Source organism: Callospermophilus lateralis, chromosome 7, assembly GCF_048772815.1.
Source record: "Callospermophilus lateralis isolate mCalLat2 chromosome 7, mCalLat2.hap1, whole genome shotgun sequence".
In the NCBI taxonomy this organism is placed as follows: Eukaryota; Metazoa; Chordata; class Mammalia; order Rodentia; family Sciuridae; genus Callospermophilus; species Callospermophilus lateralis.
The window spans coordinates 95,786,500-95,806,795 of record NC_135311.1 but is presented as its reverse complement, the minus strand read 5'-3'; the positions used below and the strand labels follow the sequence as shown (position 1 = coordinate 95,806,795).

The following is a 20,296-nucleotide window of genomic DNA, read 5'->3' as shown; positions in this document are numbered from 1 at the left end:
ATTTATATATTATATATTGATTTATATATTGTTATATATAATATATATGTGTGTATATATTATATGTGTGTGCATGTATATACATATATACACACATACTTAATACTTGTATTATATATTATAATATGTAAATCAATATATAATGTAAATATATAATATATAAAACGTTATATGTGAGTGTGTGATACCAGACATTGAACCCAGGGTCTTACACATGATAGGCAAGTGCTCTACCACTGATCTACATTCCCAGCCCTTTTGTGTTTTTAATTTTGAGATAGAGTCTTGCTAAGTTGGCCAGGCTAACATTGAACTTTGGGTCCTCCTACCTTAGCCTCCTGAGTAGCTGGGGTTACAGGCATGAGCCACTGCTCTCAGCTGATATATACTTGTTTAAAGTCAGAAAGAGAATGGCCAACAATCCAATAGAAAAACAAGAAAATGATATAGTCAGAGCAAAAGAAAACATTTAAAATACTTGTGTAATATAAGAACAATACAAATTAAAATTTGAAAGATTTTCATGTATTAGCAAAGATAAGAAAGTTTCATGCTATTGGTAAACATATAGAACTTTTCTTTACCATTAGAGCACTACAAATGGGTTCAACCTCTTTAGAGGACAATTTAGTGTATATACACACACACATGCATGCACACACACATACATAAATGTAATTATATACAGATATTATAGCAAGTATTAAATGTTTACCCATAAAATTTACAATTGTGTGTATAAATTTTAAGTGTTCACCATGCATATAGTTGGACATATAAGCAAAGTTGTACAAAAGTATTCATAGTAACATCAATTATAATGAAATATTGGTAACCTAAATATACACTAATGTAATGTAATGTAAGTGTTATACATTACAAACTCTTTAAAATAAAGAAGTAGGTGTGTCTGAATTCATGGGATAATCTTTGAGTTATATGAAGTCAACAAAGGCAAATGCTAAGAGGTGTGGGCTGGGGGGGTGCTGCACATGCTCAGTTCACTGCGTAGAGGGCGGGAAACTGGTAACTGCTGCTGACTACAGGAAGAGGATGCGGTTTTAGAAGGATAATTTTTCGTGCCTTACCCAAGGAAAATGAAGGATATTAAATTTGAAATCACCTTTCTATATTAAACAAAATGATTTCTTATAGTATTTGCCTTGTGGCCTAATAATCTTGTTTATACCTCAATCATTAACAGTGACCAAAATCACATACTCACACATAGAGGGCTCTGTAAAAATCCTTGGCAATTTTCATACATCTTCCTTTTAGCTATAGACTGAACTTAGAGTAAGAGAGCAAAAATGTGTGATCTTTCTGGTAAAGAATAATATTCTTTTCCCCTCCCTGAAAGCAGAGAGTTCAGTGTGAGGTTAGCATTTTTATTCACAGTAGCCATTATTTGGTCACAGGCCCTGCTTTAGGAACCCATTGAATACAAATGTAACATGTACTATCTTCAATCATAATTTGTGATGAAGACTTTTCAGAGCATTTTTTATTTTGTGTACAGCTCCATTTTAAAATAGCTTAATGTGCAAAGGGAGAATAAAAAGGATTATTGGAAATCAGGCATGTTGGTGGATATTTTCATATGCATTAACTTAAGTACCACTGTTATTGTAACTGCAAAATTGGAATTGTGAACCCTCTTGAAGAAGATGAAACTGAAACTGAGCCAAGGTTCAAACCCAAGTCTGTTAGAGTCTGAAGCCCAGTGCTTTCTGCTTTACCAGGACAGCACCGTGTTTAGAGGTGCAATGTCATGCAGATTTCCTTTGAAAGCCCTAAGACGTTCCATAAAAACATTTTTTTTTTTAACTATTTCAAGAGTAACAGCCCCTTGGGTACACTGAATTAGACGAAAGACACGGGAACCAGGGCAGGAAAAAAGAGATGAAGAGATGAGTTTTGTAAAGAAAGAATGACTCGAAGGGAGCAGGATAGCAGGTGATGGCATCCACGGGGACACCATGACCTGTTCGAGCCTGGTGTCAGTCTTAGTTTTCTGCTTTTTCAGATGACAGATGAGTTTTCAGACTTTTCCTTATGAAGGTAATGTATGACATTTTGTTGGAAAATACAGAAGAGAAAATTATAGTCTTCCATAATCAACTACAATTAATATTATTATCTTTTCCCCATCTTTTTTTAGTGTACACACATATATAAAATGGTTGTGATCACAGTGAATATCATATTTAGTATGCTGTTTCCCTAATTAGATTCATATACCTTTTCTTTCTCAAAATAAGTCAGAAAATAATTTTCAACCATTTATACCTGTGTCCCTACTAGGTTAATCTCTTTGTTCCAACCCAGGGAATATGCTTCCAGCATATCCTGAGATTTATTTTTTTCTCCAACTCTATAATTTCCTTAGGACAGACTTCTAGAACTGGAATTACTAATGCAAATGATATGTACATTTCTCTTGAGACAATTACCAAACTGCCTTTGAAAAGGGTTGTGCAATTTACACCCTTACAAATTGCTTGTAAGTCTGATAATGCTAACCCTTAAGAGGGTTGAGTGTTATCTTTTTTAATTGTTAGGAGGCAGATATCTTGGAGGTATAATTCCTGTAATCACATTTTGGAATCAATAATCTCCGAAAGAATGATTTTCACATTTTTTCATTTTTTTTTTAATACAAAGCATAGGGAAATTCAGGGGTTTCTCATCTTGTCAAAGAAGCCTCTGCACTGCTCCCATAGATAGGGTAGTCTGTTAAACATTCACGGAGAGGTAAAGGGCTGGGAAAATTGGAGTAAATAATGTTTATTATGCCAAATTCTTTGCACAGAGAGGTTCAGAGAGGTTAACTGGCTTAACCAGTAAGAGAGCAAACAGATTCAACCCAAGATTTTCTGGTTCTCAAATTTGTTTTCTATTGACTACATCTCACTGCATATGTATATGTGTGTGTGTGTGTGTGTGTGTGTGTATACATAAAATTTGAGATTTTCAGATTTCTTTATGATTATTTTAAGATTAGAAGATATTTTTAAATCATCCATAGTTCCACTCTTCCAAAGACTTATCATGCATATTTTCCAATCATTTTCTGTATATGCTTTAATCATAATTGATGATGATATTGAGTATGTGTGTATGTGTATATATATTTTTTGTAAAATGATTTTATTTCATATTATAAACATGTTGTAATGTCATTAACTATTACTTTGAAACATTATTAATGGCTGCAAAGTATTCCAATGTATGGATGAAGCATTAACTTATAAGTTATTTCTCATTTGTCGCTCTTATAAGTAATGCTGTAATGAACATCTTGAGCATAAATCTTTATCTATATTTTTAGTGCTTATTGAGGATAAATTCCCAGAAGTAAGTTTCCAGAGTTACACTGCCTTTTGGGAGGCTGCAGAAGCCTTTCAAGAAAGAGCGAGCCAATATATTGATCTGAATTGCTTTTTTTAGCAAACCCTAGCTGAATCCAGGGTCTCTTCCCTGTGGCTACTTAATATAACTTTCACCTGTGCCCACTTATTTATGTGCTTGCTTCTGATCAATAAATATGTTCTATCAATTGAAACAACAGACAACATACTCATAAAAATAAATGACAGTTATAGGATTTAGATTAGCCATCAGAAATAAATTGAAATAGAAAGAAACAAAGCTGTATCTTTATCCTCTAAAAATTAATATGAAAACAGAACATTATAGGCAGTCTGAATAGAGTGTGTATGTGAAACCTTCACTGTGAAGTCCCTCCTTAGTGCACAGATTTTAACAACAAGGTCAAAGCGTCTCCAGTTTAGAAGTTGCTCTGGTCCCTTCTCTTGGTGTGCATACAATGGCATGAAATATCTTGTACCTCCCTTTCTCCATTTTACCCCAAGTCATGATATATAGCTTGAGTCCCACTTCTCTGAGAATCCTTAATACAGGTAGAGATGCTAGCAGAGTCAAGCCACCTGGCTGAATTGATTCTTCTCAGGATTCTTGTGAACTCCATGCAAATTGTTGCCATCTCATGTTAAGTAATGCTAATATATTAAAGTTAGGATTCATTAGCTCTTCAGGAAGGAAGCTTGTGGGTATGTGGATCTGTAATAATTTACTAGCGATAAGGAGGCTTTAATTCCATGCCCTAAGGCCTGTGTTTCTTTGTTGTCCTCAGTAACTTGTTTGTAAAGACTAAAGATTTGCAGAGATAATAGAATGAGGTAACTGACTGCACAGATGTGATCAAAATAATAGAAATTCGATGTGGTTATCTTCTGGATTCCACACATCTGGAGGAGAACCACAGCCTCCACTCCATCACATGATTTCTGAATCTCTGGGTACTGGTTTGTGTGTAAGCCAAAGCTGTGTTTTCAAAAGGCTCCTCAAAGGCTATGCTTTCCCAGGCTTTAGCATGTGTGATTCCCTAGCTATATAATGACATCAATAATGTGAACCCAGGCCTTGTAAGCTAGTCAATACCGACAGAGCTCTTTGAAGGAAAAATGCTCAAGTATTCTCCAGCATTCTTCTGTGACCTTGCAGGAAATAGTGCTGTTCAAGTCCCTAAATGAGTTTGATTGTGGTGGTTTCCTTCAGAAATTTAGCTAATCTATTTTCTAACAGTTTCTGTATTTTTTTTTTGTTTGTTTTTAGTTTTGAGAAATAAAAATTTTCTCATAGGCCTCCCTCCACTCTCCACCCCCCCCAAAAAAAGAACATGACAGTGCAGCTAAAGATTTGGGATACCATTTCAATTAGGTATTTAGTTGTTTCGAAGTCTGAGACTGAATCATGCTCTCCACACATGTTCCCTTCACTGTCAAGTGTCACTGATGAGCATTTAATAAGATTGTAGTTTGGATACACAGGATTCTCTTTAAGTCTGTGTTCCTGAACTTGTTTTGATGACTTTTGACTAGCACATTCCTGGGCGGGGAGCAAAATCTATTTTGAGTGAAATCGAATTTTGGCTAGTTATTTTTGGAGGGCGACCCCCTGTGGGTTTTTGAAGACAGGGAACACATGAAACGTGTGTTGTTGTATAAGATCAGAAGGAGAACGTGGATAGGAGGGTGTCTGGGTGCCCCACGAGTGCTTAGAATCCAAATTTGCTGTTTTTGCTTGCTTTATGAATTATTTCTTCCTCTTAAGTTCAGCAGGCCTCTTCTCCCTGCTCTTATTTCAAATATTCAGGCCTCTGATATTTATCATCACTCTCTGATAAGAGAATGGATGTTCACTGCTTCCTTGGTGTTGGAATCTTAAATTTTATGGTCCTTAAAATTTTGCCTTCCCTTGCTGTATGGTGAAACGTAATTCGCAGGTCCCATCTTTCCTTCTTTCCCTAGCCATCGAAGCCCCTTCCCTGCCTTGTTCCCTTACTGGTGCTGCCTCCTCTGTGACCTCCAATTCCTGGGAGCCTGTCAGCCCCTCCTCCCTTACAGCTGTCTCAAAGCCAGCTCCATCTCTTCTACAAAGCCCGTTCTGTTCCTCCTGCTGGCTACCACTTTGCTATCTTTTAACACCTCACAGATTTTGATTTAAGCACCTCACAGATTTTTATTTATATTACTTTGAGACACTCATAAACTCCCCAGTAGGCTCTAACATTCTGAGGACAGCAGTGTATCTTAGTCACCTCCGCACCTCAGTAATGCTCAGAGCACAGGCTGGCGTATGACAAGTGCTGGCATACGGGTCTTTCGGCGAACAAGAGAGAACATGTGAGTGTAGTAACATTTCACTCTGATGCACTTAGTGGAGTCTGAAGGAGTGAAGAAGAGAGTGGCTCACTACTTCCATGGAGTTGGAGTCTTTGATAAAATAAGACAAATTTCTCATTCTTCTTGGCATCAGTGACTAGGCCAGCCCACCAGGGTCTAGGGGACTTCATCACTTCTCCAGTCTGAAGTAAATCCAGACCCTCAGTGCTCACCTGGTCTCTTGCTTTTCTGCCCAGGTGCTTCTCTCTGCACTCATCCCCCCACCCCACCCTGCTGCCTGTGGCTGAAGTTGCTACCTCCACTCAGCCTCTCAGGGGCAGCCTGGGACCCGTGGAGTGGTCTTCATTCAAAGGGCAACTTTCTTTTATTAACCTCTGCATAGAAATCTAGATTTTTCTCTCTTTTCTGCCTGCCTTGGTTCCACATGTTTTAGTGATTGCTAAACTAGACCTTTCAAACTGCCTATTTTCAAAACAAGCAATGCAGACTCCCAGATTCTAGTTTACCAGCTTTGGGTGATTTCATTAATAGAAAACATCAATTGACAATGCTACAAATATTTTAATATCTTAATATATTTTTCTTTAGTCATATTTTTTTCCAAAAATGGAAAACTGCTAAGCATGTCCATTCACAATACACTGACTGCTAGGCATGGTAGTAATCCCAGTGCCCCAGAAGACTGAGGCAGGAGGATCTCAAATTGAAGGCTAGCCTCAGCAACTTATCAAGACTATTGTCAAAATATAAGAAAATTAAAAGGACTAGGAATGTATTTCAGTAGTAAATCATCTCCAAGTTCAATCCCTAGTACCCCCCCCACCAAATTTGTTTTTGTTAAAAAAAATGCATTGACCAAGTTTTTAATGACGTGATCAGGTATGACTGTTGAGTGAAGACTATTACAGACTCAACACTAATTCATCTGGAAATATTATGATTTCTTTATCCAGATACTTTCTTATTCCTTCTTTTTTAATCGTTTGTTCATTTTAGATTTCATGACGTAGAGTATATTATGGCATATTATTCATACATGGAGTATAACTCATTCTAATTGGGATCCCATTCTTGTGAGTGTACATGGTGTGGAGTGACACTGGCCGTGTATTCTATATGAACATAGGAAATTTACACCAATTAATTCTACTGTCTTTCCTATTCCCCTGTCTTCACTTCATTCTCTTTATCTAATCCCAACCTTACTCCTTCTTATTCAGACAAATACAGAAAAAAGAAACCAGCACGCGGAGAACAACAACTGGAGTTCTGTTTGGCTAACAGGCAGTCAATGTGTCCATTTCTGAGGACACTGAGACCATGTGCTCCCAGGAACACCTGCAGAGTTTTAAGGAACAGTGCTTCAGGAACCTCCCCTACTCTCCCTCTCTACCCCACCATGTCCCTCCCTAGAGACAGATCTCAGTACCCTCAGAGGCCCTGTAGAACTCTTTAGTGCTTATGGAGAGTTGTTCTTGAACCATTTCCCCAACTGATCTTCCTGGATTAGCAATGCATACAAAAGGGGTAACACAGAAGAGTGATTTTTCTGAACATGGTATCAAATTCTAGTTTGGGGTTTTTATATTTATTATTGTGCTGAAGGCCAATTAAGACTCTTGGATAATGTGTAGAACTATATGAGAGAGAGAGAGAGAGAGAGAGAGAGAGAGAGAGAGAGAGAGAGAGGGGGGGGGAGAACATGAGAATGAGAGAATATGATTATATTAGTGCTAATATAAAAGCTGGTAGAAGCTTCTTATAGGGATATTCTTCCATACTGTTAGGAAAATGGGTCATAGGAAATTATAAATGTAGGTAAAATTGCTGCTAAAAATACTTTCTATTTTAGAGGCAGCCAAATAATCAACAATTTGATTTCTTTTTTAAAAAATATTTTTTAATTGTCAATGGACCTTCATTATGTTTGTTTATATGTAGTGCTGAGGATTGAACCAATGCCTCACATGTGATAGGCAAGCCCTCTACCACTGAGCTGAAACCCCAGCCCAATGATTTGATTTCTAACACTCATGTTTGCCATGAGGACCTTTACAATGAGATTATATGGTCAAACTTATTTCTCTGTTTACTTTACCAAAAAGTTGTCAATTGCCCCTAAATCACTCCTCCAAAATTCTCAAAAATGTCTACAGACATCTCAAAAAAAAAAAGTATGTATATTTTTCAAATCTCATGATTTCTTGCAGCTCTTCCTACAACATTTGATTATTGCTCTTATAAATAGGGCAAGAATTACAATTAAGAAGGATTTGAAAATGACATACTATCCAAGTAAACACGATTGTAAATAATTAGTTGTTACATTGTCGCCTTTCCTTGATATTATATTCATGTCGGAAGCTCTTAACTATGTATGTAGAATCAATTCACTAAGGTGTATGTGGTTGTTTTAGTAAAAAGTTTGAATTGAGGTTTTGTTCAATACTGTAACTCCCTAATTCCACAATTTCTTTGAGAAAATCAGATTCAATTTATGGCATGTCTTTCTGGATCTACATCCTGTTAGAGGTGAGCACCCTGCCTGCTGTCACTATCGTAATGGAAGATGAGTCAGAATTTCTTCCTTCCTTCCCTTGTTTTCCCTATGTCCCTGATTACTCCCAGAAGTTCACTTTTTACAGAGTAAATTTCCCAAGGCATTAATCTATGACTTAGGTACCTAAGTTTCCCAGATCTTTGTAAGTCGTCATATCCTTGTTTTAAAAAATGCAAATACTGCCACCTCTGTCACCACTGCTCTTTTGTTTTGGTTTGTTTTGGTTTTTGGTTTTGTTTTGTACCAGGGATTGAACCTAGGAGCACTTAACCACTGAGCCACATCCCCAGCCCTTTTTGTTTTTTATTTTGAGACAGAGTCATGTGTTTCAGGCCTTGCTAAGTTGCTGAGGCTGGCTTTGATCTTGCAATCCTCCTGCCTCAGCCTCCCAAGCCACTAGGATCATAGGCATGCACCCAGCCACTGCTGTCTTTTTTAATAACCAGAATAACCTTTGGAGTAGCTTTAGTGGTCCTCAAGAGTTAGAGGCTTTCTGGGATGTTCTGAAACCAAGACTGCAAGTTGCGTTCCATGATTGAAGAAAGGAAAATACCTACTTAGCATCATCATGATCCTGGGTAAAATTATTTATATGCTAAACCTTCTTTCAAATGATGAAATTGGGGTCAAGAAAAAGTAGATAGTGAGGTGCAGTACAAATACCTCTCCAGCTTTAGTAAGCTTGCTATGGTCAACAGAGATCTGTCTTCAGAAAAGAATGTCCCCACCCCCTCAAATAGTGTGTATGCTGGGATCCATAAGCATACTCATTTATGATGTCACCAGTGTGGCAAAAATATCACAGGAAATTCTGCTATGCCTAGAGTAAGCAGCCAGCTCAGGCATGCTATTTGACCAACACCATCCAACTGGGGGCTCCCATTTCAGCATCTGTCATCAATCACTCAGCCTTGGTTCTTCAGCACACCCTGCGTTGCTTTTCATACATTTTCACCCTACCTATCTACTCGTGTCTGAAAAAGAGCACCTTTTCTCTAACCACTAACAGGTTTGACAGGTCACGCCACCTACTGGCTTCCTCCTCATCTCTCCTTCATCCTCTTTGTGCTCTAGCAGCGGGTGAATACACTACTGGGAGGTTATGGTCCATCACCTTCAATGTAAAGCTTTGCTGATGTTTCTTAAAGTGCATCGAAGTAAAGTCAGGGGCTTTTTAGAGTGTTCTACTGAGCTTTTCAAAAATGAAATTTCCCCCATACCAGTGAGAGAGGGACACCTATAGAATGGCAGAGCTATTTCAACTCTGCTCACACTAGTGTGGCATATAGGATAAGGTGGGAGGGGCCTCAGTAGGTTCACCAAACACCGTACATTTAGATCATGTAATACAAAGTCACTACTAGATAGATCTTCCTAAGACAAATACTGTCACAACAGAAAGTTTCCTACAATACACATCAGAGGGCCCTTATGCTCTTTTGTCCAGTTTAACACCACCGCAGCCATGTCCACATGACCGTCACGCATCTATTTGGATGGCTTAGCTCTTAACAAAGAGGACCCATGGAAGTTGGATCACATTTGTGGGAATTTTATCCCTTGATGTGTTTAACAAGGGGAACAAGAAGTATGAGCAGTTTTCTGAGAAACAGAAAATTAAAGTAAGAGAAGCAGATCATGTCAATAAGGGCAGAAGTTAGAAAGTCTAAATCCTTTTTGTCTTTTAGATGTGTGTACTAGCAGTAGTACCAAAAAAATATAGGCCTTTCATAAATATTTGTTAAGAATTCTGGAATTATTTTAAGCAATCGTCTAGAGATTCTAGACTAGACAAAGCATCTGAAATAAATCCTTGCAGTTTGTGGTATAAAAAGTGAATTACAGGACACCAGAAAATAAAATGTACATTCAGATTTATGAGCTGAGACACCAAAGCCACTGAATGTTTTTTTTCTCACTAGAGACACTCTTAAGTATAAACATATCATCCAACAAGAAAACTCTCACGTATCCTTTGTGGAAAGGATAGCAGAATGAAGTGTGGCACCTGAGGTCCCTGTGGGCTATCTTCATTTATACCAGGTCGGACAGTTTGTGCCTGACAGAAGGCATCTAGGAAGGGAAGACAACCAATGTGAAGATTTTAAGCACATTTTGGGCATCATAAATATTCCAGATACTCCACTGGGCCTATAAGGGCAACTTGGTCTAAATGGTTTTCTACCTTCCTCCTGGAAAACCCACCAGTTCCTCCTATAAGGACTTCTTTTCCATATAAAGGCCCAGAACCAGTTAATGACATTCAAGAGAGTAACAGCATGGAAAGAAAGTGTGTAAATGAACTATGTTCCTCCCTTTCCTCCCTAATTTCTTTCTCCCTGTGCTCTAAAGATCAGGGTATCTCCTTCTAACCCCAGAGCTTGTGTTTAATGTAGAAAGAATATTTGGCAAATGTCCTACGTGTTCTGATTCATAGATGGAAGGAGAGAACAGCTCATGCAAGCACTGATTTGACATTGATGAACCCCAGCAGGCATTGGGAGCCAGTCCCCCACCACCCTTGGACTGTCTAAAATGCTCTCGCTAGCCAGAGCCCTGTGCTAGCTACAGCGTTCGCATATTTCTTGTTAATCAGCTGCCTAGGCTCTAGACTGTGTGTTTTGGTGTTGTTTGTGTGTGCAATCTCGTGCTGCTTCCTGAACGCATGTGTCCCTTCCCTTCACAGCCTACTCGACACCCAGCACCTCCCCCGCAAACCGATTCGTCAGTGTTGGACCACGGGATCCAAGCTTTGTAAATATCCCTCAACAGACACAGGTGGGCCGCTCTCATCTTTTCTGTATGTGGTGCAGCTTGTATTATTCATCAGGTGCATTTTAACTTGTCTTCTGGCACACTGGGCTGCACGTCCCAGCCCCACTTCAGCCCCTCTCCCCCTGACCCCATCCCTCCCAGCCCTCCAGCCATGGTTCCCTGTGTTCTCAGGAATCCTAGAAAATGTGCCTGCAGGTTTCGCTTGTGGTCTTCAGGGTGTACAGGAGGAGGGCGTCAGTGCCATGATGGCCCTTGCTGTGCAGGATGAGGTTGCCGGTGCCCCCCGGCCCCATCGAAGAGTTCATGGCTCTCTAAAGGCAAGCAGACAGAAGTGGGCTCTACAGAATCTGGTTGCAGAGACATCAGAGTGCATGCTGGAAGTGGGGGGACCAGCCATTCCTCTGTATTCAGTATAGGGTCCCCAGGAACCTGGCAAGCTTTCTAAATGAAAGAGGAGAAAGGCTTGATGAGCCATATGAAGTTGCTGGTGTTGGTCCAGAAATCAGCATTTGGAATAGTGGCTCCTGGCCCTGGGGTGCAGGGAGTAGGGCAGGGAGGACATAGTGTCATTCTGGAGGGAAGCAATTGAGAGAGGCATGTGCATGAGGTCCAGAGTTTGTCTGTCAGTGGACGGGTGTGTTTGGGAGTGGTACAGGTAAAAGTGAAGAATTCTTTTTAAAAAGTTTTGGAATGGCTGCTGTGAATTTGGAAGCAATGGTCATTTTTGAGTTCCAGGACATGTTTGTAGTTTTGTGAAATAGAATTAGGTTCAAGTTTTTAAAAGAAGCTACACTGATTTCCTAATTAGAATGTGACCATATATTATCATAGCTGACTCAAGGAAAGTATTGTCTCTGTAAGGCTCTTCATGTAGTGTTTGAAATATTATCTGAGCAATTTTGTGCATGTGCCTGGGTATGTGAGCCCCAGATGCCTAATTTGTAACTATTCATCTGTTTGTAAAATTATAGCCAGGTGCTTATGACCATAATAGATTCGCCTTTCTGGGTCCATTTGCTCCCTCTCTATAGGACTTTGGTTTATTGTTGTATCAACAGAACAGATTCAACTTCATGGCCTTTGAAGCCCTCCTTCCATCTAAGCAGGTCCATGGAAGTATAGCACCAGCCAAAAAGGAGAGCTGGAGGAAGTGGGGGAGGTTAACGCTTGAATTTCCCACCTCTGTTGTTTCTTCTGATACTGGCTTGCACATGGTTTCTGGGATTAAAGTCTCCTATTCGGTTCCTCCCATAAAACTCTTTCAGTTATTTGCTTACTTCCCCATACCTTCAAATACTCAAATATTTTCCTGGTGAATTTGAAGTTAAATGTTTACCTTGAAAACTTTAAAATAGAACATACTTTGACTTAGTGCTATTGGCTATGTGTTTTCAAGTACAGGAGAGGTGGAGAATTATGGCCAGTGGCTCTCTGTTGGATGAATACTTTCTTTTCTCAGAGCATTAGTGTATTCAGGTTACTTCATTAAAAACCCTAAAAATACAGCTTTGAAATGTCCTGTCTGTATTTTACATAGTAACTTTTATATACACTTTGATTCACAGCACTGAAGTAGTATCCTTTGTTCCATTCAATTTATTTCTAATTAAAATGTGGTATATTCCAATATCACTTTGTTTCTCAAATGCCTTATTTAACCCTGAGACTGAATCTGTGTGATGCTAACCACAAAAATTCAATTCTTAAAAATCCAGATTTTCCATGCATCTGGATGAATGATGTCATAGAGACCCAATATTGGCATCTGGCTGAATTTTTTGGTTTCCGTTAAATATTTGGCTTCAGGAGGACAATAGCTTAAATGCTTCTTACCACAGTGACACCTGCCACTTTTGGCTTGAAGAAAGACATTCCCAAATGTCTTATAAGATATTATGCTAATGGAATGGTCATTTTCCCATAGATACAGATATGATACATCTTGCGGTAAAAATTGTGTGCTCTACATATTTTAATTTTTAAGATGTATTAACACTTTTTTAAAAAAAAAAAAGAAACTATTTTCTGGAACTATTTGGTGTTAGATACTTGTGTATAGAGAAATAATAAAATAGTAAATACAGGCTACCTTTCAGAAGGACATTAGTTTCAAGAAGGAACTCTTTTTCACAGGAATTTTTAAAAACAAAATTTGAACATGACCTGCAGATTAGTAATTTCCTAGGCATGCTGTGTTTTTGCTGTACTGATACTTTTGTTAGAAGGCACGAAATTTTTATTAATTGAAACACAGGGGAGTTTTCTGGGAAATCAAAATTTATCTTCCTAATTCTGGAGCAGTAAAAATTGGAGATACTTGAGCTTTCTAAATGCAGAAGAGGTATTCTTCACTTTAGTCCATAAAGAGATGCAAGATAAAATGGCCTTTCTTTCTCCCAAAGACCAGTTCCCAGCGGAGAGCTCTTAAAATGCCTAAAGCGTCATTCTATATAAGACATATTCTGTTCTGTTTTTTTTTCCCCCCATATAAGGCGGAACTTAGTACAGAGACATTGTAAGCAGGCTTTTAGTTAATATTAAGGCCTTTCTTAAGAACAAGTGTTATTTGATTGTATGTTATATTTACTGAGCATTTTCTATGTACTAAATGTTTTAGGTTCACTATCCAACAAATCTTTATAGGCACCCAATAGGATAGATTACCTCCACTTTATATATATATGGAAACCTCTTCTTTAAGAGATTGTTGATTTTCCCAAGGACATAAGTAGTGAAACAAAAATTTGCACCCATTTTTATCCGACTCCAAGTCCTATGCTCTCTGACCACTGTACCACACTGCCTCACAAGCTTGGGAGCACTTTTCCCTGGAGATATTCAAACAGAGACTGACACTCAATTCTCAGGAAAACTACTGGCATGTTCTCTGCTTTTATATCTGAAACCACATCAAAATCTCATTATTAGTATGTACCCAAAAGAATTGAAAGCAATGTTTCAAAGAGATATTTGTACACTCACATTTCTTGCAACATTATTCACAGTATCAAAAAGATAAAATCAACCTAAGTGTTCCATCAACAGATGAATGGATAATTAAAATATGGTTTATATATGACACGGAATAATATTCATTCTTAAAAAGGAAGGAAATACTGACACATGCCACAAGGTGGATGAATCTTGAAGACATTTATTTCATTTACAAAAGAATAAACCAGTCTCAAAAAGATACATGCAAGGGGCTGGGGACATAGCTCAGTTGGCAGAATGCTTGCCTCGCATGCACAAGGACCTGGGTTCAATCCCCAGTAACACAAAGAAAAGAAAAAGATATGTGCTCTATGGTCTCACTTACCTGAGATACCTCAAGTGGTCAACTACTAGTGGTCAACTAATAGACACAGTGAGTATAGAGGTAGTTGCTAGTGGCTGAGGGATGGGTGAAATGGGGAGTTAGCATTTGAAGGTTGGGGTTTGCATTTTATAAGATAAGATGGCAATGGCTGCATTGCAGTGTGAAAGTGACCCAAACCACTAAACCACACACTTAAAAATGGTCTCGATGGTAAAGCTTGGATATATTTCACCACCATTTTTTAAAAGTAATGATTAGATCAATTCTAAAGATCCCTCTACCTCTTAAGAGTCTAAAATAATGCAAAACAGTTGATGACTGAGAAAAGCGCAAATTCTCATGCCTAGCACAGAGTGGCTACTCTGCACACATCAACTGAATCTCAGCGATTTACAAGAAAGTTTAAAAATGGTGAGTTTTTCTTATTATAGGCCTGAAACATGTTAATTCTGGAAAATACAAATGAGAAAAATAATAAAAATCACCTGTAGTCCTACTGTTAGCATTTCTATATAAATCCATTCTACCCCTTTCTATGCATACGAATAATATTGCAAAAATGAGATCCTAGTATATACACTGTTCGGTAGCCTGCTGTTTCTTCCCCTTAACAATATATTATGGCCTTCTTTCCATGTAAATTGGAAAAATTGAATATTGGCTTTTATTGCACCTATTCATCATCTGTGATGATTGGTGGGGAAAGATAACATGGATAATTGAAAGCCATTTTTTCTCCTCCTTCTCTTGCAGTTTATTTTTTTCTCCAGAGAATTCCTCCCTCACTGGGGCAGCGTCACCTGCCCTCGCTTTGCCTTGAGCTGCGTTCCTGTCACACTGCTGCCAGTGGCACTGCTCATCTTACCCTGGCCTTGGCTGGGGTGGGGCATCCCTGGCAAGGCCTCTGTCCCATTGGTTGCCTGGCTTGTTCGCCACCTCTGCTCTTTAACTGCCTTTCACCTTCCTCCTCCACCTCCATGTTGAAGCTCCTCACCAACAGGACAGGCAGCTCCCTGCGGCCTTCCAAGCACTGCCAGTCCTGAGAAACCGACCGTTTTCTCCATCACGGTTGATGCTAACACCACAAAGACTATGGCCATGAAAGTGTTTCTATAACTTTGGACACTATTAATACACCCTGCCTTGTCCACCGAGGGATAGGGTGCAATAACAGAGAACACGCCATGGTCTCCAACAGAAAGCCAGTGGCCATTTCCATTGCATCCCACAATATAATCCGATCTCTGAAAACAAGAGCCATTAAAAAGAGACATTTTTTATTTAGAGGAAAAAATGTTAGGATTTCATCATCAGGTAATAAACAAAAATACCAGTTCCCACACAGGAGGACCGAGCAAAGAACTCATTTTGATTCAGGTTCTACTTTAATCAGAATGCTCAAATAAAATGCTTAACCTGCAGAACTCCAATGAGGACTAATTCTTTAAAATGAAAAATGAGTGCAAACAATATTAAAAACGGGCATTTCCTCCCTAACACCCAAATCTATCACTGTTCTGCATCAACAGAATTGTGGTATCTGAAATGCTATTTAAAACCGAATTACCATTTGGGCTATTAGAAGAATCGCTCCGTGTGGCATGGGCCTGATTTGTTGACAAAAAGGCACAGGTGCTGTAACCTTTGCTTAATAAATCATGTAGCCGCCTGACTCACCAGTCCTGTGACTGCCTTTGCCTCCTGAAATTTACAAATGTATGAACAACCTCACGCTTCAGTGTCCTGGGAATCCACTGATCTGGAGAGGTCCCCTCAGCGCTAAATTATGCAGGTAGTAGCCTTTTGCTTTGCCCCGTTGCTCCTAGCACCCATCATACCACCTTGGACAGAGGTACCCAAGGAATGTGAGGAGGTGAGAGGTGAAGTTCATCTCCTTCTGTTGCTGTTCTGTGTTCCATGTTTCCCCAAACCTGAAACCTAAGCTAGGGAGATCTGCAGAACTCTTCCGGGAACTCCTTTCTTTAATCACCTAATGTTTATTCATTGCTTACGGTGTCCCCAACACCTACAAAATGCAGGGAATCACAACTCCCCTCAAGTTGTGCAGAGCCTAGTGAAGGAAACAGATGTAAAGAACCCACAGTACTGACAACACTGTTAATTGTACAGTGTGATACCAACACTACAGGGATTTGCCCAAGAGGCTTTCCAAAGAACAGAAAGGGCAAAAGAGCTCAGAGCTTTTTCTGCCCCTATCTAAGTTTGGTCTGCTGATTTGGTTCTTGTCCACTATATCTTTTAAATCCCCTGCTTTTAATTCTTGCCATTCAGTCATGAAACTTTAGTCCAGGCTAAGAAAAGAAATAAGTTCAATTATGTCTTCTCTGGACCAAGCAGATAAAACTGGAATCCTTTCCTACTGCAGACATATCAGACAGGAACTCTCTCACCCCACTTTTGCAAGAAAGGCCCTGAGGGTCTCACATCCTCAGCACCATGCCATGCTCACCTGAGATCACGTCTCAGCTGAAGCCTCTGTGTCTCCCACCCTCCCTAAGCCCCCTTCCTGTGGGAGGTTAGGTGCCTCACAGAACTGCAAGGATCAGCTGGACAAAAGCAAGAAACTCAGATTTCCTTAGAGAGAGAGAGAGAAAAAAAAAGTGTCTCTCTTCCCCATGCGGCCCCACCATCTAGTTAGAATTGGATTTGTTCATTTCAGTTACAAGCCCACACAGCTGAAAGATCCTCCAGGATTGGAGAGGAGGAGCCGATAAAATTCCACTTGCTCTTAACTGTGAGAAAATTTGAAACTTTAGTGGCCAAGTTGGTATTCTGTATTAAGTGTCCATGTGTGCCAGGTTCCATGCCCATGCTCATTTTACAGATAAGGAAACTTTTACGTTCTGGAAAAGTGAATTAGTCCCATGATAACCAAGGTCACTGAGATTCGAACCAGTCTGTCTCCAAAACTCTCTTTCCCAAATACCCATCTGCATCCTTGTTTACTGTTAAAGATGACTGACCATTTTCTCTTTAAGATGGTCTGAGATAGATAGCAACTCAGGAGGCTGAGGTAGGTGGATCCCAAGTTCCAGCAACCAAATTTTTAAAAGGGCTGTGGGTGTGGCTCAGTGGTAGAGTACCTCTGGGTTTCATCACCAATACCAAAAACAAACAAACAAAAAGAGATGGTCTGAGAATGACTCTTCCATCGAGGAATCCGGCCATTGAAATTAGGCCCAATACTCCCTGGGTCCAGTGGCAGTGATACTGGACTTGATTTTTTTTTTTAAGAGCTGCCTCAGTTTCCTATCAGTCCATACATCTGTCAAATCAAGGCTGAACTTATCCTCTCATCTTGCTTGGGAAAAAGACCTTTGCTAATGACATTAGTCTGCATCTGTGAGAACAGCTCGCCTCTGTCCGAGACCAAATAGCACAGCTACTAAGAACACGGGATTTATTTTCAGATCTTGATAGAGGCTTTATTCCATGACTTAGAAGCAGGATGATGTGTATTTTATTTTTATTGTTGTCATTGGTGGCGGTGTTTTGGTTTGTTTTTTGTTGTTGTTTTGTTTTGTTTCTTGGTAATTTAAATTTTCTAGCCTAGTTTCTTAACTGTGAAACAGTGATCAATAAATACACCATTATACACATATACACATACATACACACCTCCTATGGTTGTTTTGAGATTTAAATTCTGTTAGTATAGAGAAAAGTAAATACTTAGTACCTGTTAAACATTCAGTGAATGATAGTTTCTTCTTCTTTTTTTTTTTCTTTTTCTGTGTGTCTGTGTGTGTGGTGAACCCAGGGCTTCACACATGCTAGTTTCAATTATTATATTGAGCAGATATTTTCTGGATCACAGAATATTTTCTCATTTGGCCTTAATGGGTAGAATTATCATTGTTTTCCCCATCATGCAGGGAGAGGGTGGGGGAAGCAAAGTTGAAACAGGAAAAATGGCTTCCGCAGACCGCATAGCCATGGGGTGGTAGAGCCAGCACACAAACCCACTTCTGGTTTCTGATTCCATGTGTCCTGTCAGAAAAGGACTTCTGTGAGCTTTCCAGCACATCATGGGCAGAACCTACTTACTGTCTAAAGCAACCCCCTAGCAAATTAGGTCAAAACCTCTCAAGGTCTCAACCCTGTGAACTGTCCCATTGAGTGTTTGCATTGAAGATGCCCCAAACACCTGGTGAGTTGGGCACATGTGTCTTTCCTTACTGACAGCAGCCAAGGGCAGCACTTCTCCCCTTAAGCTAAATGCACCCCAAGGAAGAAGAGGCTTCCCAAGGGGGTTGGCATCTCTGGGAGTGGTAAGGACTGGCCAGAAGTGCCCCCAGAATCTGACGGGAAAGGGGACTTCCGTAGAGGTGGTGCCTGGTCATCTTTGTTGTTGAATAGTGAGCAACACTGTGCAGGGCTGAGCTGCTCATGCAGTCTGCTTCCCTCGCTCCTGCTACTGCCCGAGGAGTGAAGCCTACAGCTTCCCCGTCTCCCACACCAACCTGAGTGCTGCACACGCTCTCTTCACATGCCCCCGTGGCTGACTCACTGGCAAGCTAGGAGACACTCTTAAAATAAGACTTTCAATAAACAGAACCTTTGTTTTTCAAGTTTTAATTTGGCAGCAATGTTCTAGACATGCTAGGCAAGTGTTCTCCCATGGAGCTGCACCCCAGCCCCTCTCTCTCAGTTCTTCTGTAATCCTGTTACCTTTGAACATATGCTTTGGTTTGGTTTTAGCCTTTTTGTTTATAATCCAAAAAAAAAAAAAGAAGAAGAAGAAGGGGAAACCTCTTCGCTAAAGCAAATGATGATTGGTATAAGAATTAAGGGACCTACTGTGGGATCTGGCACATGTTAGCCAGTCAGCTGGTCCTGGGATTATGGAAGGTGGGGCAGGTAGACAAAATGAAGTTGGGGAAAGGTAGAAGAAAGAAGCTGTGGGTCTTGTAGAGAACTGACAGGAGTTAGATCACAGTGTGGTGACAGCTTTGCAGGGAACTCAGAGAAACGTAGTATTGACTGCAGGGTCCCCCGTTCAGATTTCTAACCTTCCGATCATCTTGATGATGATGCTTCTGATGTGTGGAAGTTTCAGGAGCATAAGGGAAATGTGCTTGATGCTCACAGTCTGGTTTCTTTGGGGGACCAGGGGAAGAAGTCATTTTGAGGGGAATAGGGGAAAAGGGAATTGTGGAATAGGGTAGACCTGTTTTCACATCCTCGCATTGCCATTCGTCTGAGTGATCTTCTGTACATTCTCCTTTAAAATTCAGCTTCCTCATCTATGAAATGAAGGCAATAATAGCATTTAACTCCTAGGAGAAAAACCAATTAAGGATGGCTTAAACCAATCAGGTTATTTTTCCAACATAATAAGAAATCTGTGAGTGCTTATTGGCACTGTTTCAGCTGCTACAGGATGCCAGCAGGAACCCACGCTCTTACTAACATTCTGCTCTATCATCCTTAGCATGTTATCTTTTCATTCACAGGCTTGGTTCCTCTGATTGCAAAATGGCTGCTGCAGCACCAGACCTCATACCCATATCATACCCCATTATTCCTCTAATATCAAGAAAAAGGCCCTCCTGTACTCCACCTTAGTAACCTGCTAACAAAATTCTACTTAGGTCTCATTGGCAAAAAAAAAAAAAAAAAAAAAAAAAACAGATCAAGTTTTAATTGTTAGCTACAAAGGATTTGGAGAAAGCAGCACGTTTATTTTGATTGACTTAAATCGTGACCCATTTACCCCAATATTGGTCACACTTTCCTCCCTAAACAAAATCCTGCCAAGGAAGAAGGGGCAATAGATAATGAGCAGGCTAACTGCGTCTGCCATGTCCCTTTTTTCCACCCATTGGTGAGTTCCATGCACGTTTCAATGTCCATAATTGCACTTGACCTTTCTCTCTGAATTCTTGTCTTCCCATGGTGCCTGTCCTCCAC

General features: G+C 39.8%; 1 protein-coding gene across 4 annotated transcripts in view; it reads left to right on the top strand.

Moving 5' to 3' along the window:
• Positions 1 to 20,296, top strand: part of Nfia (nuclear factor I A) — a 356,002-nt gene that overhangs the window by 309,421 nt on the left and 26,285 nt on the right. For 3 of the 4 annotated variants that reach the window (XM_076860285.2, XM_076860282.2, XM_076860284.2), the window contains one exon: positions 10,955 to 11,046. The exons of the other annotated variant lie outside the window; for it this stretch is intronic. In XM_076860285.2, coding sequence (XP_076716400.1) covers positions 10,955 to 11,046 — 92 coding nt within the window. The remainder of the gene's footprint in view (positions 1 to 10,954; positions 11,047 to 20,296) is intronic. 4 annotated transcript variants of the gene reach the window in all.